This window comes from Rhinoderma darwinii, chromosome 5, assembly GCF_050947455.1.
Source record: "Rhinoderma darwinii isolate aRhiDar2 chromosome 5, aRhiDar2.hap1, whole genome shotgun sequence".
In the NCBI taxonomy this organism is placed as follows: domain Eukaryota; kingdom Metazoa; phylum Chordata; class Amphibia; order Anura; family Rhinodermatidae; genus Rhinoderma; species Rhinoderma darwinii.
In genome coordinates, this window is record NC_134691.1 from 272,674,019 (window position 1) to 272,698,466 (window position 24,448).

Consider the following 24,448-nt stretch of genomic DNA (forward strand, 5'->3'; position numbering starts at 1 on the left):
TACTGAACTGTATTTGTTCTGGTGCTGTATATATTTATATATATTTATATATACTGAGCTTGGTTCTGGAGTCATATATATATATATATATACTGAGCTTGGTTCTGGGGATGTATATAGGTACTGAGCTTGGTTCTAGTGCTGTATATATATACTGAGCTTGGTTCTGGAGTTATAGCTATGTACTGAACTTCTTTCTGGCGTTGTATATATGTACTGAGCTTGGTTCTGGGATGTATTTATGTACTGAGCTTGGTTCTATGCTGTATACATGTACTGAGTTTGGTTCTGGGGCTGTATTTATGTATTGAGCTTGGTTCTAGTGCTGTATATATGTACTGAGCTTGGTTCTGGGGCTGTATATATGTACTGAGCTTGGTTCTGGGGCTGTATTTATGTACTGAGCTTGGTTCTAGTGCTGTAAATATGTACTGAGCTTGGTTCTGGGTCTGTATATTTGTACTAAGCTTGGTTCTGGGTCTGTATATTTGTACTGAGCTTGATTCTGGGTCTATATATATTCACCTTCTCTTAAAGGAACAGTGTCATCACAAATTATTTTTTTATATGTTAAAGATGTTAGTGCTTTATTAAAAACGTTTATATTCATTTGTGTTTTACTTTTTCTTATTTTTACACTTTTTCTTCCCTATGGGGGCTGCCATTTTTTGTTCCATTTCTGTGTGTGTCGATTAACGACACATACAGACATGGAATACGGCAGCCACAGTCCCATAGGGACTGCGAACAGCTCCCGTCCCATTGACTGCAGTGTACGGCGTCTGTGTGGGAACTGCGCATGCGCCGCTCCCACACAGTCCTATTCGAAATTGGCGCCATCCGGCGCCATTTTCCTGTGGACCGGAAGTCGTGGCCGGACAGTAATATTACTACTTCCGGTCGCGGCTTCCGGATTTGTGCACTTGCACCAGCGGCAGCAAACGGAGCGGACGGGCCGGAGGGAGCCGCGGCGGCAGGAGCAGGTAAGAGATTTCAATGTACGTTCGTGTTTGTGTGTGTTTACTACTGTATGTAAACCTACTACACTGTGTGTTAGCTCAAAAAATGGCGACACACAGCGTAGGAGGTTACACCGTTCAAACCCCTCGTTTATCCCGGCACTAGCCAGGATAAAGGAGGGGGGGATGCTGAGAGCTCACTAGAGCGAGGGCTTTTAACCCATTGTTGCAATGCTGCAATTTTGGGAATAGCTCCATCTAGTGACCAAAAATGGGTAGTATTATAAATTAGAATTAATTTATAATATTTCCTGACTATTTCCTGACTCGTGAAAAAAAAAAAAAAAAAAATTTGAACAATGTTTAATCACCCACACACTAAATGTTTAATTTTTTAAAAAAAAACATGTTTTTCTGGCAACACATTCCCTTTAAGGTAAAAGTACTTGTTAAATCTACTTTTACCTTAACCCCTTAAGGACGCAGCCTAGTTTTGGCCTTAAGGCTCAGAGCCCATTTTTCAAATCTGACATATTTCACTTTATGTGGTAATAACGTCGGAATGCTTAAACCTACCCAAGCGATTCTGAGATTGTTTTCTCGTGACACATTGGGCTTCATGTTCGTGGTAAAATTTGGTCGATATATTCAGTGTTTATTGGTGAAAAATTGCAAAATTTAGAGAAAATTTTGAAAAAATTGAATTTTTCAGAATTTAAATGCATCTGCTTGTAAAACAGACGGTTATACCACCCAAAATAGTTACTAGTTCACATTTCCCATATGTCTACTTTAGATTGGCATCGTTTTTTGAATATTATTTTATTTTTCTTGGACGTTACAAGGCTTAGAACATAAACAGCAATTTCTCATATTTTTAAGAAAATTTCAAAAGCCTTTTTTTTAAGGTACCTCTTGAGTTATGAAGTGGCTTTGTGGGGCCTATGTATTAGAAACCCTGATAAAACACCCCATTTTAAAAACTAGACCCCTCAAAGTATTCAAAACAGCAGTTATAAAGTTTTTTAACCCTTCAGGCATTTCACAGGAATTAAAGCAAAGTGGAGGTGAAATTTGCAAATTTCATTTTTCTTGCTGAATTTCAATTTTATTCATTTTTTTTTCTGTAACACAGAAGGTTTTACCAGAGAAACACTACTAAATATGTATTTTCCAGATTCTGCAGTTTTTAGAAATGTCCCACATGTGGCCCTACTGCGCTCGTGGACTAAAAGACAAGCCCTAGAAGCAAAGAAGCACCTAGTGCATTTTGAGTCCTCTTTTTTATTAGAATATATTTTAGGCAGCATGCCAGGTTTGAAGAGGTGTTGAGGTGTCAAAACAGTAGGAATCCCCCAATAGTGACCCCATTTTGTAAACTACACCCCTCAAGGAATTCATTTAGGGTTGTTGTTACCATTTTGACCGCACATTTTTTTCACAGCACGTATTTGAATTGGGCTCTGAAATGAAAAAAATGTCATTTTTTCCAATAAAATGTCATTTGTGATCAAAATTTCTTATTTTCACAGGGAACAAAATACCCCATTTTGTTGCCCAATTTGTCCTTAGTGTGGCAGTACCCCATTTGTGGTGATAAACTGCCGTTTGGGCCCATGGGAGGGCTCAGAAGGAAAGGAGCGCTATATGTTTGTTGGAGTCCAGATTTTGTTGGATTGGTTTTCGGGTGCCATGTCGCATTTGCAGAGCCTCAGAGGTATCAAAGCAATGGAAACCCACAAAAAGTGACCCCATTTTGGAAACTACACCACTCAAGGAATTCATTTATGGTTGTTGTTAGCATTTTGACCGCACAGTTTTTTCACAGCACCTATTTCAATTGGGCTGTGACATTAAAAAAATGTCATTTTTTCCAATAAGATGTAATTTTTTACCAAAATTTCTTATTTTCACAGGGAACAAAATACTAAATTTTGTTGCCCAATTTCTCCTGAGTGCATCAATACCCCATTTGTGGCAATAAACTGCCGTTTGGGCCCATGGGAGGCCTCAGAAGGGAAGGAGCGCTGTGTGTTCTTTGGAGTACAGATTTTGCTGGTTTGGTTTGCGTGTGCCATGTCGCATTTGCAGAGCCCCAGAGGTATCAAAGCAATGGAAACCCACCAGAAGTGACCCCATTTTGGAAACTACACCCCTCAAGGAATTCATTTATGGGTAATGTGACCATTTAGACCCCATAGTTTCTTCACAGAACTTATTTGAATTGGGCTGGGAATTTAAAAAATATATATTTTTTCCAATAATATGTCATTTTAGCTCAAAAATTCTTATTTTCACAAGAAATAAAATACTCAATTTTGTTGCCCAATTTGTCCTGAGTGCGGCAATACCCCATTTGTGGTGATAAACTGCCGTTTGGGCCCATGGGAGGGCTCAGAAGGAAAGGACCACCATTTGGCCTACTCTGGATTTTCTAGTGCGAAGTCATGTATGCAGAAGCCCCTGAGGTACCAGTACAGTTGAAACCCGCAAGAAGTGACCCCATTTTAAAAACTACACCCTTAAGGCATTCATCTAGAGGTGTAGTGACCATTTTGACCGGAGACCTACAACCCATAAACTGTAATGTGGGTTCTCCCGGGTATGGCAATACCCTACATGTGGCTGTTATCAGCTGCCTGGACACACAGTAGGGCCCAGAGGGGAAAGACGAGGGGGGATAAGCTGTGCGGAGGGCATCAGGGTAAGTAAAATTGGGGTAAATTATAAACCAAGGGATGTATGATACATTTTAAAACACTTTCATACAGAGCTCTGGTTATTCGGGACACGTGTCACATTGATATATTGTGTCATCCATTATCCCCCTCTTATAGCAGACTTTGCACCTCTTTTGACTTTTTTTCCCTTCTTGCCAGTTTGGGGAACTTCCCCTGGAAAGTGTTGCCCTGGTACGATGCGTGTGGGCTCGCTTCCAGAAGTACTGGGTGCCCCCCCCTTCTTGGTCCCTAAAGATTAGGTTCTTGATAATCACCTCTTGAAATTCCAGGAAAGTTCCCGTCTGGCCTGCACATCGACGTAGCACGTACGCATTGTACAAAGCCATCTATATGATGTGCACGGCCAGCTTCTTATACCACACCGCATGGCGCTGTAGGGCTTCAGGGCTGGATCTGACAAGTCCACCCCTCTCCTGTACCTATTGTAGTCCAGGATGCAGTCTGGTTTGGGGGTGGCCTTTCCTTCATATATCCTAAACCTGTAGGTATACCCTGATGCACTCTCACAGCTTATACATCTTCACGCCATACCTTGCCCTCTTACCCGGCAGGTACTTGCGGAATTGAACCCTCCCTTTAAAATGTACCAGGGACTCATCAATAGAAATACACTTCTCGGGGGTGTATGCTTGGGAAAACCGGGCACTGGAACGGTCTAATAGGGGTCTCCGTTTATACAAACGGTCAAAACTGGGGTCATCTCGGGGTGGGCACGGCTCATTATCAGTATAATGTAAGAAGCAAAGTATTGCCTCATTTATTTATTTTTTTAGGTTCCAGTTCAGTTCTGAAGTTGCTTTGAGGGGCCCATATATTAGAAACCCCTATCAAACACCCCATTTTAGAAACTAGACCCCTCAAAGTATTCACAACAGCATGTAGAAAGTTTATGAACCCTTTAGGTGTTTCACAAAAATTTAGAGCAAAGTAGAGGTGAAATTTACATTTTTTTTTTGTCAGAAAATCCTCTTTATACCATTTTTTTTATAACACAAAAGGATTTATCACAGAAACGCAACTTAATACGTATTGCCCAGATTCTGCAGTTTTGAGAAATATCCCACATGTGGCCCTAGTGCGGTAATGGACTGAAGCACCGGCCTCCGAAGCAAAGGAGCACCCAGTGGATTTTGAGGCCTCTTTTTTATTAGGCACCATGTCCGGTTTGAAGAGGTCTTGTGGTGCCAAAACATTGGGAACCCCCCAAAAGTGACCCCAATTTGGAAACTAAACCCATTGAGGAATCCATTGCAGTTTTCATGTCATGCATGCGGCTTTTTGATCAGTTTTTATTCTATTTTTAGGTGGCGTGGTGACTAAAAAACAGCAATTCTACTATTGTTTTTTTTTCGTTTTTTTTTTACAGCGTTCACCGTGCGCTATAAATGACATATTCACTTTATTCTGCGGGGCGATACGATTACGGCGATACCAGATGTTTATAGTTTTTTTTTATGTCTTATGGCGTTTGCACAATAAAATACGTTTTGTAAACAATCATTCACTTTTTGTGTTGCCTTATTCTAAGAGCCATAACGTTTTTATTTTTCAATCAATAAAGTCGTGCGAGGACTTATTTTTTGCGTAACGAACTGTAGTTTCGATCAGTACCATTTTTAGGTACATGCGACTTTTTGATCTCTTTTTATTCCATTTTTTGGGAGGTGAAGTGACCAAAGAATTGTTATTGTGGTTCGGTTTATTATTATTTTATTTTACGGCGTTCACCGTGCGGGATAAATAATGAAATAATTTTGTAGATCAGGCCGTTACGGACGCGGCGATACCAATTATGTATAGTTTATTTGTTTGTTTATATATTTTTATTAATAATAAAGGACTGATAAGGGAAAAGGGGGGATTTTTACTTTTATTACTTTTAAGTCTTTTATTTTCTAATTTTTACACATCTTTTTTTAACTTTTTTTTAACTTTATTACTTTGTCCCACTAGGGGACATGAGGGCAGGAGGCTCTGATCGCTATTCTAATACACTGCACTACATGCGTAGTGCAGTGTATTAGAACTGTCAGCTACTCACTGACAGCAAGAATAGTGGGTCCTGACGTTGTCAGGACCCACTAGGCTTCCGTCTATGGCATAGCCGGACGCCATTGTTTGGTGTCCGGTTGCCATAGTCACCATCGCCGGCCGCTATCGCGTAGCAGGCCGGCGATGGCAGCTTAACCCCTAAAAAGCCGCGATCTCTATAGAACGCGGCTTTTAAGGGGTTAATCAGCGGGGACACAGCGATCGGTCCCCGCTGTTGGAGCTGTGACAGCTGCTGAACAAGACAGCAGCGTCACAGCTCCTGTATGTGTCGGGAGGACGGCCGAAACGGCCGTTACTCCCGAGACGTACTATTACGGCATGGAGCGCGAACGATACAGCTGCCATGACGTAATAGTACGTCAAGGAGCGGGAAGGGGTTAAAAGAAAGTAAATATATACAGTAAAAACTAAACCCAAAAAAACATGGAGGAATCTCAGTTTTTTCAAATTCACCCATTATATGGTACTTTACATGGTGCCAATAAAAACTACATCTCCTCCCGCAATAAAATAATCCTTCACACACCACTCCATTGACGTAAAAATAAAAAAGTTATAAAGCTCCTGACAACTTTAGTGTCTCAAAATATTCTGCTTTCTCTCTTCTGTATGGCTCATTCTGCTTTTACAGCTAATTTAAAACCGTGCCAGATCGGTGTCCGCCTAAACAGAAATCTGCAAATATATACGGTACAGCGTCTTCAAAGTTCTGTCTTCAGAGTTCGGGGGGGGGGGTGGCCAGACTCGAAAAAGTGCCCGGAGCCCATGGTACCCTTAATCCGCCCCTGTCCTCCTAGGCTTCCTGTCAGTGTGACTGTCACGTCGCACTGAGAGTTAGAATACATTACACAACGTAGGTAGTGTAATGTACTCTAGCAACGATCAAAACTGCAAGTCTAAATGTCCCCTAGTGGGACAAGTAAGAAAAGTAAAACAAAGGTAATAAAAATGTTTTAAAAAAAAGTGTAAAAATAAAAGTTATAAGTTTTATAAACAAAAAATGTTTTTTTTCCTATAATAAGACTTTCATTATAGGAAAAAAATTAACACGTTAAAAAAAAAGTGCACATATCTGCTGGTATCACCGCGTTCGTAACAACCCCAACTATAAAACTATAATGTTATTTTTCCCGCACGATGAACACCCCAAAAAAATTCAATAAAAAACGACACCAGAATCACTATTTTTTGGTCAGCACACCTCGCATAATAGAGAATAAAAAGTGATCAAAAAGTCGCATGTACCCGAAAATAGTACCGATAAAAACTACAACCCGGCCCGCAAAAAGCAAGCCCTTACACAGCTTTTTTTTACAAAAAAATAAAAAAGTTATAGCTCTCAAAATATGGTGACACAGAAAATAAATTATTTTATAAAAAAGTGATTTTATTGCGCAAACGCTGCAAAACATAAAGAAACCTATATACATATTGTATCGCCGTAATCGTATCGACCTGCAGAATAAAGTTAAATTGTAATTTATAGCGCACGGTGAACGCCGTGTCAGAATTGCTTGTTTTTGGTCACCCGGCTTTCAAAAAAATTGAATAAAAAGTGATAAAAAAATCGCATGTACCCCAAAATGGTACCAATGACAACGACAGATTGTCCCGCAACAAATAAGCCCTCACACAGCTCCGGTGGAGAAAAAATAAAAAAGTTCTGGCTGTCAGAATATGGCAATACAAAATGCGCAGTGTTCAAAAAGCGGATAAGATCGGGCGCCATTTATCAGTGCGACACCGGCCACATATCTATAAATTATTATTTATTTACCACATTATGATACCCTCTTATTATGCCCTGATGTACTCCGCACAGATTACATATGCCCCCACATTATAAACTGAAATACCAGTAAAACCCCAAACAAAATACTACCAAGCAAAATCTGTGCTCCAAAAGCAAAATGGCGCTCCCTCCCTTCTGAGCCCTGCAGCGAGCCCAAACAGCAGTTTGCACCCACATATATGGCATCGCCATACCCGGGAGAACCCGCTTATCGTTTTATGAGGTATTTGTCTTCAGTGGCACAAACTGGGCACAACATATTACGCACTAAAATGGTATATCAGTGGAAAATTGCAATATTCACTTTGAACCATCCGCTGTGCATTAACCCCTTTGCGCACTATGACTTAAAGGGAATGTGTTGCCAGCAAAACATGTTTGTTTTTTTTTTTAATTAAACATTTAGTGTGTAGGTGATTAAACATTGTTCACATTTTTTTAATTTTTTTCACGAGTCAGGAAATATTATAAATTAATTCCAATTTATAATATTTCCCATTGCTGGTCACTAGATGGAGCTATTCCCAAAATTGCAGCATTGCATGTGGTAAAGCAACCACATTGCTTTTTGCTGCAAAATTGGGAAAAAAGCACTCGCTCTAGTGAGCTCTGAGAATCCCCCCCTCCTTTATCCTGGCTAGTGCCGGGATAAACGAGGGGATTGAACGGTCTAACCTCCTACACTCGCCATTTTTTGAGCTAACACACAGTGTAGTAGGTTTACATACAGTAGTAAACACACACAAACACGAACATACATAGAAATCTCTTACCTGCTCCTGCCGCCGCGGCTCCCTCCGGCCCGTCCGCTCCGTCTGCTGCCGCTGGTCCAAGTGCACAAGTCCGGAAGCCGCGACCGGAAGTAGTAATCTTACTGTCCGGCCGCGACTTCCGGTCCACAGGAAAATGGCGCCGGACGGCGCGCATTTCAAATTGGACTGTGTGGGAGCGGCGCATGCGCAGTTCCCACACAGACGGCGTACACAGAAGTGGATGGGACGGGCCCCGTTCGCAGTCCCTGTGGGACTGTGGCTGCCGTATTCCATGTCTGTATGTGTCGTTAATCGACACATACAGAAATGGAAAAAAAAATGGCAGCCCCCATAGGGAAGAAAAAGTGAAAAAATAGAAAAAAGTAACACACAAACACACAAATAAATAAAAACGTTTTTAATAAAACACTAAGGGTATGTTCACACGAGGGCGTCCGTTACGGCTGAAATTACGGGGATGTTTCAGCCTGAAAACATCCCCGTAAGTTCAGCCGTACCGGCATGTGCAGGCGCTTGAACGCCGCGTCAATTACGGCCGTAATTAGCGCTGCTATTCATTGGAGTCAATGAATAACGGCTCCAATTACGGCCAAAGAAGTGACAGGTCACTTCTTTGACGCGGGCGTCTATTTACGCGCCGTCATTTGACAGCGGCGCGTAAATTTACGCCTCGTGTGAACAGACAAACGTCTGCCCATTGCTTTCAATGGGCAGATGTTTGTCAGCGCTATTGAGGCGCTATTTTCAGACGTAATTCGGGGCAAAAACGCCCGAATTACGTCCGTAAATAGGCCGTGTGAACATACCCTAACATTAAACTGACATGAAAAAATGTTTTGTGGTGACACTGTTCCTTTAATAGCACGTCATGGTTTGGTGTTTGATGTATGGAGCGGGCTCACGTGCTGTATTACAGCTGACACCCGGGACTAACGGACAGGAATAGCAATCGTGCTGTTACAGAAGCCTGTAAAAATAACAATATACTGCAATACATTAGTATTGCAGTATATTGTACCAGCGATCTAATGATCACTGGTCAAAGTGCTAACTATACCCCTAGATAAATTCCTTGAGAGGTGTAGTTTCCAAAATGGGGTAACTTTTGGGGTGTTTCCTCTGTTTTGGCACCACAAGACCTCTTCAAACCTGACAAGGTGCCTAAAATATATTCTAAAAAAAAGGAGGCCCAAAATCCACTAGGTGCTCCTTTGATTCTGAGGCCTGTGTTTCAGTCCATTAACGCACTAGGGCCACATGTGGGGTATTTCTAAAAACTGCAGAATCTGGGCAATACAATATTGTGTTGCATTTCTCGAGTAAAACCTTCTGTGTTACAAAAAAAAAAATGTATTAGAAATGAATTTCAGCAAAAAAAATTAAATTTGTAAATTTCACCTCTAACATAGGCGTTTCACAGGAATTAAAGCAAAGGGTTAAAACACTTTGTGAATGCTGATTCGAATACCTTGAGGGGTGCAGTTTTCAACATGAGGTGATTTATGGGGATATTCTAATATATAAGGCCCTCAAAGCCACTTCAGAACTGAACTGGTCCCTGAAAAAGTGGCCTTTTGAAATTTTCTTTAAAATATGAGAAATTGCTGCTAAAGTTCTAAGCCTTGTAACTTCTTAGAAAAATAAAAGGACATTCAAAAAACGATGCAAACATAAAGTAGACATAAGGGAAATTTTAATTATTAACTATTTTGTGTGGTGTTACTATCTGTTTTACAAGCAGATACGTTTACATTTAGAAAAATGCACATTTTTACAAATTTTCTATAAATTTTGGTGTTTTTCAGAAATAAATACCAAATTTATCGACCAAATTTTTTCACAAACATAAAGTACAACATGTCACGAGAAAACAATCTTAGAATCGCTTGGATAGGTATAAGCATTCCCAAGCTATTACCACATAAAGTAACACATGTCAGATTTGAAAAAATCGGCTGTGTCCTGAAGGCCAAAACAGGCTCAGTCCTGAAGGGGTTAAATATGATTTTATGTAATGGACTTGACAAAATAGTCAAAATTGTTACAGTGGAATGAAGAAAAAATACCTTGTTAAAAAAAAAAAAAAATCAGCTAAAAAGTTGTGAGTGCATATGTATTCACCCCCTTTTGCTAAGAAACGCCTAAATAAGGTCTGGTCAAATCAGTTATCTTCATAATTAGTTGCATAAGGTGAATCATGTACAATCAAAGTGTCACATGATCTGTCACATGAATAGGAATAAGCACATCTGTTCTGAAAGGCCACTGAATCTGAAACACCACTCAACAAGGATCATGAAGACCAAGGAGCTCTCTGAACAGGTCAGAGACAAAGTTGTGGAGAAGTTAAGATCAGGGTTGGTTTATAAAAATATATCCCAAACTTTGAACATCCCACGGAGCAGCATTAAATCTGTTATAACAAAATGGAAAGAATATGTAACAACTCCAAACTTGGCAAGAGAAGGTCACCCGCAAAATCCCACAGACCGGGCAAGGAGGGCATTAATCAGAGATTCAACAAAGACACCAAAGATAACACTAAAAGAGATCTAAAGATCCACAGCGGAGATGGTTGTTTCTGTCCATAGGACCACTATAAGCTGTACATTCTTTATGGAAGAGTGGCCAAAAAAAAGCCTTTGCTCGAAGAGGCTCTATCACCACATTATAAGTACCCTATCTTGTACATTATGTGATTGGCGCTATAATGTAGATTACAGCAGTGTTTTTTTATTTAGAAAAACGATCATTTTTGACGGAGTTATGACCTATTTTAGCTTTATGCTAATTAGTTTCTTAATGGACAACTGGACGTGTTTTACTTTTTGACCAAGTGGGCGTTGTGGAGAGAAGTGTATGACGCTGACCAATCAGCGTCATACACTTCTCCACATTCTTTTACACAGCACATAGTGATCTTACTAGATCACTATGTGCAGCCACATAGACAAACACTAACATTACTTAAGTGTCCTGACAGTGAATATACATTACCTCCAGCCAGGATGTGATGTCTATTCAGAATCCTGACACTTCGCTAACGTTTGTCTGAGATTTACAGCAAGGCAAGCGTAATCTCGCGAGATTACGCTGTAAACTGACATTTAAAACGAGATTACGCTTGCCTTGCTGTAAATCTCAGACAAACGTTAGCGAAGTGTCAGGATTCTGAATAGACATCTCGCCCTGGTTCATAACTTAGATGTGATCGAATACAGATGGATTCAGGTATTAGCGAACGATACAACTGCTCTGTATACAGGATACATAGCAGCTGTATCTCAAAAAGTTAAAATAATTTTTAATAAATGTATTTAGGAAGTTGCACCAATCACTCTGACAACGATTTAAAAAAAAACGATTTCAAAGGTGTACATAGCTTTTAAAGTGGTAGTCATGTTGCGTAAATAAAATGGTACAAACTCCCCAAAAATGTATTGTAATTTAAGGTTATAATGCAACAAAACAGGAAAACCACTGTATGTACGATATAGATTTATAGTTTCTAAAAACTATTAACACACTTCCCAATCTTGCCCATTTTTCATGTGTTATTGAATAACAACATAGAATCATTATGATTTTAATTGAAATGACTCTCCAGGTTCATTTGCTGCAGTATATGTGTGGCAATTACCTGATCCTCTTTTTCCTACTGGTAGTTTAGTAGTCTACTTTATTATCATTCTGCGCTTGCTGTAATAGAAACATGCCCTACATGCACGGACTTCCCTCTGAGCTTGTGATAGACGTGTTTATACACAGAAACCAAGCTGGAGAGGCAGAGCTGCAGTGGGAGGGAGAGAGCAGCAGCCTGAACCAATGATGAGACTGGAGGCGTGTCTCAGACTACCTGACACTCCCTGTAGGCACTGTAGCTAAGCTTTAGTCACAGAGCACACCTCTGTCCTAACGGAGCTAAACTAAAAAGCAGCCAGGCAGCAAGCACTGAGAAAAATAAATAGCTGGTAAGCATGACTGACTACTGATCTACATATAATTTTCAAGCTCACAAATGGACAGTCGCTTTAAGCAGTGATCAGAAAAAGACTTGTTGGTCAAAGTAACAGCAAGTCTACATAGTTAACTATATTTATTACAATACCAAAGTAGTTGTCGATGTCTTCACTGAATCTATTGTCTGTTTTTTTTTCCTATACATAAATTGGATACATCCCAGTGAAGCCATGACAAATAATGTGATCACCAGAATTCCAGTATGAGGCAGAGCTGCTCGGTCTATATAGATCTAGATTAACTCTGATTGTTACAAGTGCGAGGGCAGGTTTTTCTTTTTTCTCTAGCTGGTTCTGGTCTTGTCTAGCTACAGAATGAAACTTCTTTTAAGACATGGTAACGACTAAATCTGTCATCGACTAAAACATTTGACCACGCTTTTGTTTATTTTTAAGTCTGAATGCTCCTCGGGAAGGGGAAACACACAAAAAGATGTTTCCCAGTATACAAATGTTATTTCCCATATAAACTTTATGCACTTGCACTGCCATGCATGGATTTTTCTGACCGTAGTAAAGTAAACGCTATAATTGTAGCATTTCACGAACTACTGAGAAAAATGTTGAAGCATAAATACCCAGTGTTCAAACCAGCGAAGCAGCAGATTTTATTTGTTTTTAGTACCATAGATGTAGCAATTATCATTAAATATTGTAAATATCGGTTCTAGTTCTATTATGTATTGATATGTAGAGGTTGTACTTTTTTCTTGTCATTGTATATGGTAATTTTCTGTATTATATTTGCATTTACAGGTTTTCGAACAGTTAGCTTTACTTTAGATACCAGGGACCTTTTGAGTACAGTCCTGGGCATTCTAAATTCGTGCAGCCTGTCCACTGACCATGTGCAAAGCTTATCAGATAGTGTGAGGTCTGCAAGCAGAGCTACATCCTCATTCTACAGGCCCATAAAATGGGACAAGACTTTTTACTCGTTCACTGGATACAAGGACCCTGAGGAGGAGTTGGCGCAAGCACAGAAAACAGAAATAACTATTATGTAAGTATCATCTACATCAGTAGTTTTTTTGAGATGGAAAGCTGCTTTGTAAATGTTTTATTAAACCTTAAGTTGTATATTAGAATAACATTTACAGCTGCTCCTATTACCCAGATTGATTCCTTGTCTGAGTAGGAGTAAATGGGTGACATTGGAGAGCAGCTGAAGGAAAGTCAAGGTCTCACTGTGCTGTGGATCATGCTGGGCTGGAACAATGAGAAGTGTATGACACTGATTGGTCAGCCTCATACACTTCTTTGCAACACCCACTTGGTCAAAAGTAAAAACACGCCAAGTTGGGCATTAAGAAACTAAATCTAAAATTGCTCATAACTTGCTCAAAAATGATCGTTTTACAAAATAAAAACCACTGCTGTTGTCTACATTCCAGCGCCGATCAGATTATGTAGGAGATAGGGCACTTATAATCTGGTGACAGAGCCTCTTTAACAATGCCACATGTACAATTAATACCTCTGTCTAGTGATCTTAAGATAACAACCACTGTCCATAATCCCTATTACGACATATGGATGTCATAGAGCTGAATTCTCCGCTTAAGACCTCCTTCTATGTTCCAGAACGAAGAGCCGCTCTGTCAGATGGCGGACGGCCATTCATTTGTCCGCTGCAGGGGAATTGTATGCTTAAATGCATCTTTTCCTGGCGGTAACAGTTGAGCGCTGGGAATGAGAGAAGCAGGACCCGCCGACTTTATTATAAAAGTGGTTGTATTTGTGAGGAAACCGCTTTCACCCCTTAATGACCAGCCTATTTTAGACCTTAATGACCAAGTCATTTTTTGCGTTTTTCCATCGTCTCATTCAAAGATCTATAACTTCTTTATTTTTGCGTCGACATAGCTGTATAAGGTCTTGTTTTTTGCGGAACAAGTTGTAATTTTTAATAGCACCATTTTGGGGTACATAGACTTTATTGATTAACTTTTATTAACTTTTTGGGGGGGGGGAATAGAAAAAAGCTGCAATTTCGCAACACTTTTTTGCATCCTAAATGTACGCCATTTACCATGTGGTATAAATAGCACAATAACTTTATTCAGTGGGTTGTTATAATTGCAACGATACCAAATTGATATAGATTTTGTATGTTTTACTACTTTTACACAGTAAAAACACTTTTTTTTTCAATTATTTGTTTTTGTGCCTCCATATTTGAAGAGCCATAACTTTTTTTATTTTTTCGCCGATGCAGTTGGATGCTTTTTTTTTTGCGGGACGACTTGTAGTTTTTATCGGTACCATTTTGGAGTAGATGCGACTTTTTGATCACTTTTTATGACTTTTTTTTTAAGGCTGGATTCAAAGAAAACAGCAATTTTTGCATGTTTTTTTATTTTATTTTTTACGACGTTCACCGTGTGGGTTAAATTATGTAGTAAGTTTATAGTTGGGGTCGTTACGGACTCGGAAATACCAAATATGTGTAACTTTTTTACTTTATTTTGTATTTTTACTAATAAAGCAGTTTGTAAGGGGAAAAAGTGGGTTTTTCAAATTTTTTCACTTTTTTTTCCCCACTTTTTATTAAACTTTTTTTAAACTTTTTTACTAGATCGCTTTTATAATATACTGCAATACTTCTGTATTGCAGTGTATTATGCCTGTCCGTGTAAAACGGACAGGCATCTGCTTGGTCATACCAGAGGCCGTTATTAGGCCCCCCCCGGCTGCCAAAGAAGACACTGGCACCCAACGAACTTATCGCCGGGTGCCGTGCCGGTGGGATGAGAGAAAGCTCCCTTCCTCTCTCCAAAACCACTCTGATTCGGCGCTCGCTATTGAGCGCCGCATCTGAGGGGTTAAACGGGTGAGATCGATACTTATATCGATCTCACCTGTTCGAGCAGGGATCCCCCCAGCCCTCAGCTACCTAGCTGAGAGCAGGGACATTTAACGGCTCCCTGCTCTGTTTAGTTATTCCGATGCAGCGCCGTAAAAAGGCTATTGCATCAGAATAAAGCCTGTTAGTGGCAGCCGTAAAAACACTATGGGGCATCACTATCGGGTTAATAACCTGTTTAGATGTGTGTATGTATTTTGATGTGTGACTGTCTGTGTACTTTTGGATTGGCATAGTAAAAATCAGTGTTGTGAATAGGCCTTAACACTAATTTTTATGAGGCATTAACCCTTTCAGGACCGAGCTCATTTTGGCCTTCAGGACCAGCCCCATTTTTTCAAATCTGACGTGTCAATTTATGTGGTAAGAACTCTGGAATGCTTTTGCCTATCTAAGCGATTCTGAGATTGTTTTCTTGTGACATATTGTACTTTATGTTAGTGGAAAAATTTGGTCAATAAATTCATTGCTTATTTGTGAAAAACACCAAAATGTATAGAAAATTTGCAAAAATTAAGATTTTTCTAATTTTAAATGCATCTGCTTGTGAAACAGATAGTAATACCACACAAAATAGTTACTATTTCACATATTCCATATGTCTACTTTATATATTTATTTTTTTTAAACTCGTTTTATTAAAAGTAACTGTCAGAGTCAAACCATCACATACATCAGGATAACATTATACACTCAATAGTACATATGTCAGAAGAATCAATACATACAAAAGGAGTACTCGCAGGTACCCATGATGTTATACCGTGGTTCGCAGACCACATATATATAGTACAGATTGATCAAATCATTCTAACACAACTTTTAATCCGGTACATCACGAAATTAGGAATACGCCCCCAGTTCAATATTCTGCAATAACGCACCCATCATTTTGTACAACATAAACCAAAGCACCTGGAAGTGTCCTCCTCCCGACTTCTTTACCCGCTCCCGCCCCTAGCTTGAATCAGAGCATCTGATAGCCCTTGGACTGTACAGTGAGTGAGATTCGATGAGCACCAACCATTCCAGATCAAATCAAATTTAGCCGGTTTCCCCCGGTGTTTATACACTATTTTCTCAAATGGAAGTATGTCATTGACTAATTTACGCCGTTGCGCTACTGTCGGGGCCCTATCATCCATCCATCTCATGGCCACCGCCTTCCTTGCCATGAATAGTGTTTCTCTGAGGAAGGTCCTCTCATATATTGACCATTGTTCCTCATTGAGCAGTCCCAGCAGACACACCTCCGGCCTACAGGGTATCGTCCTCCCCAGCACTGCTGTCAATAATGCAACCACCTCCTCCCAAAAGCTAAGAATCCAGTGACAACCCCACAGTAGGTGAATAAAATCAGCCCGTATCTCTCCACACCTATGACATTGTGAGGACTCCATTCTTCCCATACGATGTAATCTTACGGGCGTCAAATAACATTGGTGGATGATGAACAGTTGCACTAATTTATTGTTTGCCGCTGGTGAAACCAGCAAATGGGAACCCTGAGCCTCCCTCCATTCTTCCGCTGTGAGTTGTGGAATTAGTGCACGCCACCTATCTTCAGCCACAAGGGGCTCCATTCGCATTTTAGCCTCCAGTAGAAAAGAATAAATTTGAGAAACGACTCCACGTGTAAACGGCGTGTTCAACCTCACCACCAAGTCACAGCTAGAGTACGTCACGGAATTCAGTGGAAATTGTGCTAATAGAGCATGATGGAGCTGTATGCAATATAATTCATCCCTCGGTGGTATATTGAATGCTGCCTGAATCTCACTCACCGTCATGACCGACCCTTCTTCCGTTATCAATTGTGATAGAGCAGCTACCCCTCTAGAGGACCAGTAACGTTTCCCCACCATCCCGTGCAAATGGGAAAAACTCGGATTCTCCCACAGCGGACTCTCCGCCACCACCCCCTCAAACCCCAGTAGATCTTTAGCCTGTTGCCAGACTCGTCTGGCCAACTTATGCAAGGGTAGCAGGGAGCGGTGTCTAAAATCATGCGGTTCCAATATCGGCCACAGGGTTTTCAAGCCCAACACCCTGGCTAAATGACACTCAGCATTAGTAGTTAGGGGGGGGGAGACCCAAGAAGTCAAGTACCTGAGCTGACCCGCCAAGTAATATAGAAAAACATCCGGTAACGCAGCTCCGGCCTCATCTTTAGGTCTTTGTAGAATCGACAGCTTGAGTTTAGATCTCCCCCCCCCCCCCCCACACACAAACGGCGCGAACAGCGAATTTATTATTTTAAAGAAGCTTTTAGGCACCAACACCTCCATGTGCTCCAACACATACAAAAACTTCGGCAATACTATCATTTTTAACAGATTAACGCGTCCTGCCACTGACAAAGGCAGACCTTTCCACACCTGTATTTTATCCCTTAGGTACGTGACCAAGGGCGCTACATTTAACCCGTACGATCTAGAACTATCCCTAGCAATGTTAATCCCCAGGTATTGGAACTCTGGTCTTACTGGCAGTCCACAGAACTGGGTGCCCCATCCACAGTCATCCTGCCTCAAAGGCATCAGGTACGATTTGGACCAATTAATTAGTAACCCGGAATACCTTCCAAAAACGTTAATGAGGGATATGGCCCTAGGAAGGGTGGCATTGGGATTTGCCATAAACAACGCCATGTCATCCGCATATAACCCTATCCGGTCCTCTCTGTCCCCTATTCTAATTCCCATATATGCGGGATCCCTCCTGATGTTAAGAGCCAATGGTTCAATGGCCAATGCGAAAAGAAGTGGCGAAAGTGGGCACCCCTGCCTCGTGCCCCTATGGAGGCCAAAGGAAGGGGACAGGTCCCCATTCACCAGCACCTGCGCTCGTGGAGATTTATATAACAAGGAGACCCAATTAATAAATCCATCCCCAAACCCAAATCTTCGCAGCACTGCCAGCAGATAGGGCCATTCTACCGAGTCAAATGCCTTTGCCGCATCCAGAGATGCCACCGCCCAGTCCTGCTGCTCCTCCCATCCAATCTGCGTCACCACCTGTACCCGTCTAATATTCTCTGAGGTCGACTTGCCGGGTATAAAGCCACACTGGTCTGAATGGATGATCTCCTTTATCACATTACATAGCCTATTAGCTAGCATTTTAGTAAAAATCTTGTAATCCACTGTCAGCAGCGAGATCGGTCTATATGACCCGCATTCATCTGGATTTTTGCCTGGTTTCAGCAGTACAATTATGGTGGCGTCACACATGGATTCCGGAAGAGCAGAGCTCCGATAACTATGCTCAAACAGGGCCAGCAATTGAGGGGCCAGCAGCTCCCCATACTGTAGATATACCTCAAGGGGGATACCATCCGGCCCTGAGGCTTTCCCCTTAGCCATAGACGCCATCCCCTCCAAAATCTCGTCTACCGTGAATGGGGCATCCAGCATTGCCACCCGCTCGGCTGTCAACGTAGGAAACGATATTCCATCCAAATACTTCTCCATCTCATCCATCCTATAATCAACTTTTGAAGCATACAGCTGATCATAAAACTGTGTGAATTGTTCGAGAACATCCCTCGAGGAGGTGTAGGTTCTATCGCCAGGCCCCATTATACCCATCACCGGGGGGGATCTAGAACTGTTCCGCACCATATGAGCAAGAATTTTACCCGATTGATTGCCCAATTCAAAATGAGATTGTTTACTAAAGAATAGACTACGCGAAGTCTTATCCCTCAAGACCTGTAGGTACTGTCTACTCAAATCCAGCCAGGCATTCCGGTTAGCTGGTGTGGGATCCTGAACAAATGCCCCTTCCGCCTGTGAACATTAATATGCTAAGTCCTCCTCCTGCAGGGCGGAAGCACGTTTTACATAGGATATGGAGGATCGGAGACATCCCCTCAAATAGGCCTTAAGGGTATCCCACACCAGTGATCGATTTTCCATCTGAGCATGTGCTTCTATAAATATTGATAGCTGATCCGGTATACGATCGTTTTGTTGAATGAGCTGAAGCCAAAACGGGTGAATTTTACCCATACCCCTTCTGCCTGCCTGTGGCCTTTTCAATGTTAGTAAGATCGGGCTGTGATCCGAGATCCCCTCTGTAAATGTTCCACAGAATCTACCTCCTGGAAAACCGCAGGCGATCCAAATATATAATCAATTCTGGACAGCGCATTGTACTGTGGGGTGTGGCATGTGTACTCTCTGATCCCTCTGTGTGTCGCTCTCCACAGATCAATCCATCCCATTTCCTTTACAAGGAGACTTAACTGTGAGGGGCTTCCAGGACCTCTATTCCCATTCTCCTGAAATCTATCTATACCAGGGTCCATAACCAAGTTGAGATCCCCCATCATAATCACCCGGGCCCCCGGGTATGCTGACACAAATCGAACGGCTTCCTGGAATATTGCCAGTGAAGCTGGTGGAGGATTGTAAACCCCCAAGATCACATATGGACATTCATCAAGAACCGCATGTAGAAAAATGTACCGCCCCTCTGGGTCCATGCTGGATTGTAGCAATTTCCAACGGAGCTCCACATGCACTAAGATGGCCACGCCTCTAGAGTACGAGGTGTGTGAGGCATGTCCCACCCACTGCACCCAGGGCTTACTCAAACTCCTCACAGTATCAGGTGTCATGTGTGTTTCCTGCAGACACGTTAAATGTGGACGCTGTCTCCGCACAGCAGCGAATATCATATGCCTCTGTTCAGGAGACCCCATTCCCCGGACATTACAGGACATTAACCGTAATCCTGCCATTTCGTACTGTTAACACATATTCCGGCACCGTAGCCCAGGATCCTAACCACAAGCCCCTGAGTGACAATTGTCCCAACCCCGTCTGCAGTTCCCTCTATGTCTCGTAGGTGTACAATATTTATGCCAATTTCTGCGGCAATGTGAGTTGACTCAATATCCTTCATAACAACATCAAGAACAGACATTGCTCAACAGGAGAAAACCTTCGTAGCCAATACTCTAGGGGGTAGTGTCTACGGCTAGCGCATTTCTGCCGCAAACACACTATCTGTATAGGTATAGCGTTTCTCCCGACCAGCATCCCATCCACCAGATATCATAAAACATTTTTAAAACCTGACTCATATTAACCGTCCACCATCTCTCTTATTCAGAACACATAAGGAAGAGATTATGAGGACTAAACTGCCCAGCTTATAACACAGACCTCAGGCCCCCCATAGCAGGTTGCAGATAACATGTTATAACATCACATCATTATCTTATAAGGATACTTTCAACTGGAACTTCTGTACTACACGCAATATGGGGTATCCATGAGTTCCATATATCGGCAATGACCTCCCAGCCTGCACAGCGATCAGCGTCGAGGAGATCACCTATGCTTGCTCGTAAGCCATTCTTCCGCCTCAGATGGATCCGTAAAAAATATGGCTCGATCTCCATCCACAACCCGTAATCTAGCCGGATAGGCCATCGAATATGGAATCTGCATGTCCCGGAGTCGGCGCTTGATAGGGACATATGACGCCCTCTGTCGCTGCAAATCAGGAGGAAAGTCCGGATATATGGACACAGAGGCATTTTCAAATCGAATCCCGCCGGCCTTCCGAGCTTCCAACAGAACCGTGTCCCGATCTTTGCAATTCAACATCCGAGCAAGCAGTGGTCTTGGGGGAGCACCCGGAACTGGTAACCGTGCTGGAACCCTGTGCGCCCTTTCCACCGCATACGCCAACGAGAAGGAGGCAGCTGGAAAAATCTCCTTCAGCCATTTTTCCACTAATTCTCCAGGACTCTGCCCCTCTGCCCTCTCCGGCAATCCCACAATGCGGAGATTATTGCGGCGCGATCTATTTTCTAAATCGTCGGATTTCTGGCGCCACAGATCAACTTTACGGTGCAGATCTTGAATAGCCGCCGGCATGTTAGCAGTAAGGTCTTCCAAGGTTGAAATCCTGCCCTCCGTCTCCGTGACTCTCTCCCGCACATTTTGCAGATCCTGCCTCAATAGGCCCACGTCCACTCTCACCTCATCAATCTTAGCCGTTAGTGTCGTACGTGTCTCGAGGATGGCTGTCAGCAGCTTATCCGATGCCTCCTGCAGCGTGATTCCTGCATCCTGTTCCGAGGGAGCAGGGGTGGATGTCCCAGCCACAGCCGCGGCCTGCACAGAAGAACTCCCGCCGACGCCATCTTGGATCACCACGCGGGCATATGATTTCAGCTTTTCCGCCGCGTCCATCGCTTTAGGCGGGCTCATCTTTTTCCTGGAAGTTATCCTTCCCTTCCGACGCAGTTGGTAAGGAATTTTGGCTAATTTCAAGGATTACAGCACCGTCAGGAGGATTTTAGACAGGATGCTGGCCCGGAGCTATCGCCACACACGTCCTCTCACATCAGCAGCTGGCCACGCCCCCCTACTTTATATTTGCATCGTTTTTTGAACATTATTTTATTTTTCTAGGATGTTACAAGGTTTAGAACTTTAGCAGCAATTTCTCACATTTTCAAGAAAATTTCAAAAGGCTATTTTTACAGGGACCAGTTCAGTTCTGAAGCGGCTTTGAGGGCCTTATGTACTAGATAGACCCCATAAATCACCCCATATTAAAAACTGCACCACTCAAAGTATTTAAAACAGCATTCAGAAAGTTTTTTAACCCTTTAGGCGCTTCACAGGAATTAAAGCAAAGTAGATGGGAAATTGACAAATTTAATTATTTTTGCTGAAATTCATTTGTAACACATTTTTTTCTGTAACACAGAAGGTTTTACCAGAGAAATGTAACTCAATATTTATTGCCCAGATTCTGCAGTTTTTAGAAATATCCCACATGTGACTCTAGTGTGATAATGAACTGAAACACCGGCCTCAGAAGCAAAGGAGCACCTAGTGGATTTTGGGGCCTCCTTTTTTTTAGAATATATTTTAGGCACCATGTCAGGTTTGAACAGGTCTTGTAGTGCCAAAACAGTGGAAATCCCCCAAAAGTGACACGGTTTTGTAAACTACACACCTCAAGGAATTTATCTAGGGGTACAGTTAGCATCTTGACCCCACAGGTCTTTTTCTATATTTATTGGAGTTTGTCTGTGAAAGTGAAAATCTATTTTTTTTTCTGAAAAAATATAAAAAATAATAATATTTGCAAGGTATAAAGAATAAAAAGCACCCCAAAACTTGTAAAGCTACTTCTCCCGATTACGGCAATACCCCAAATGTGGTACTAAACTGTTTAGACCCACGGCAGAGCTCAGAAGGGAAGGAGCGCCATTTTGATTTTGAAGCGCAGATTTTGCTGGATTGGTTTTCAGTGCCATGTCGCATTTGCAACGCCCTGGAGGGAGCAAGACAGTGGAATCCCCAAAAAGTGACCCCATTTTGAAGACTACACCCAGCAAGCGCCGACGTGAATTTACTGTGGGCGGTCGGGAAGCGGTTAAAGGCGAATTTCTGCCATAGACATTTGTCATATCCATTGAAATAAATGTGTTATTGGCAAGAGTTTGACTGCTGGGACCTCCATCGTCTGTCAGACTGTGCACAAGCTAACAAACTCGTACATTAAAAAAAAAACAACTCAGAAATACTTATAAAGTAGTTTCTTTCTTTGTGGGTCAGGATCTTGGAACAGGGAGCCATTTTCTTCACCCGACTCCCTACTTAAATTGCACAGGCGGAAGGAGAGACGGAGCTGTGCTGTATACTCTGGCTGTCTCCACACATTAAATGGAATGTGTCGCTAGAATTTTTTTTTATTTTTTTTAGTTAAAATGTTAGTCAATAAATGATTACACATTGTTCTAATTTTTTTAATTTTTTTCACAAGTCAGGAAATATTATAAATTAGATTCTAATTTATAACATTTCCATGTGCTGGTCACTAGAGGGAGCAATTCCCAAAATTGCAGCATTGCAATGTGATAAAGCAACCTCATTGCTTTATGCAGCAAATTTTGTGTAGACACTAGTGCGCTAGTGCCAGGAGAAAGGAGTGGGTTGAATGTTCAAACCTCCTACACTGTGTGCCGCCATTTTTGGAGCGAATGCACAGTGTAGTAGGCTTACATACAGTGTAATCACACAGTATAATACACACAAACACAAACATAACTTACCTGCTCCTTCCGCCTCCGCTCCGTCCGCTCCCTCTGCTCCTAGACCTTGCTTCTGAACATATGGACGGAAGCCGCGACCGGAAGTAGTCATCTTACTGTCCGGCCCGCGGCTTCTGGTCCACATGAAAATGGCGCCGGATGTCGCTCGGCCGAAGACCTTCCTTTTGGACTGTGTGGGAGCGGCGCATGCACCGTTCCCACACAGACGGTGTACGCTTTAGTGAATGGAACGGCTCCCGTTTGCATTCTCTATGGGGATGTATGTGCCGTATTCCATCTCTGTATGTGTCGTTAATCGACACATACAGAGATGAAAAAAAAAATGGCAGCCCCATAGAGAAGTAAAAGAAAGAAAAAATAAAAAAGTAAAACACAAATAAATAAAATTTATTTTAATAACATACTAAAATGAAAAACATATATAAAAAAAAAAAATTCCGCTACACCTGTCCTTTAAAGGAACAGTGTCATCACAAATTATTTTTTTATATGTTAAAGATGTTAGTGCTTTATTAAAAACGTTTATATTCATTTGTGTGTTTGTGTTTTACTTTTTCTTATTTTTACACTTTTTCTTCCCTATGGGGGCTGCCATTTTTTGTTCCATTTCTGTGTGTGTCGATTAACGACACATACAGACATGGAATACGGCAGCCACAGTCCCATAGGGACTGCGAACGGCTCCCGTCCCATTGACTGCAGTGTACGGCGTCTGTGTGGGAACTGCGCATGCGCCGCTCCCACACAGTCCTATTCGAAATTGGAGCCGTCCGGCGCCATTTTCCTGTGGACCGGAAGTCGCGGCCGGACAGTAATATTACTACTTCCGGTCGCGGCTTCCGGATTTGTGCACTTGCACCAGCGGCAGCAAACGGAGCGGACGGGCCGGAGGGAGCCGCGGCGGCAGGAGCAGGTAAGAGATTTCAATGTATGTTCGTGTTTGTGTGTGTTTACTACTGTATGTAAACCTACTACACTGTGGGTTAGCTCAAAAAATGGCGACACACAGTGTAGGAGGTTACATCGTTCAAACCCCTCGTTTATCCCGGCACTAGCCAGGATAAAGGAGGGGGGGATGCTGAGAGCTCACTAGAGCGAGGGCTTTTAACCCAATGTTGCAATGCTGCAATTTTGGGAACAGCTCCATCTAGTGACCA

The 24,448-nt window shown here is 42.0% G+C and overlaps 1 protein-coding gene across 4 annotated transcripts in view; it reads left to right on the forward strand.

Moving 5' to 3' along the window:
* TCAIM (T cell activation inhibitor, mitochondrial) overlaps window positions 1-24,448 on the forward strand; it is a 55,602-nt gene that overhangs the window by 14,462 nt on the left and 16,692 nt on the right. For 3 of the 4 annotated variants that reach the window (XR_012847734.1, XM_075827158.1, XM_075827156.1), the window contains exons 5-6: window positions 13,093-13,339; window positions 15,500-15,565. Coding sequence is in view for 3 of the 4 variants with exons in the window: in XM_075827158.1 (XP_075683273.1) it covers window positions 13,093-13,339; window positions 15,500-15,565 (313 nt within the window). In the remaining variant the exon portion in view is untranslated. The remainder of the gene's footprint in view (window positions 1-13,092; window positions 13,340-15,499; window positions 15,566-24,448) is intronic. The other variant, XM_075827157.1, reaches the window with a different exon arrangement.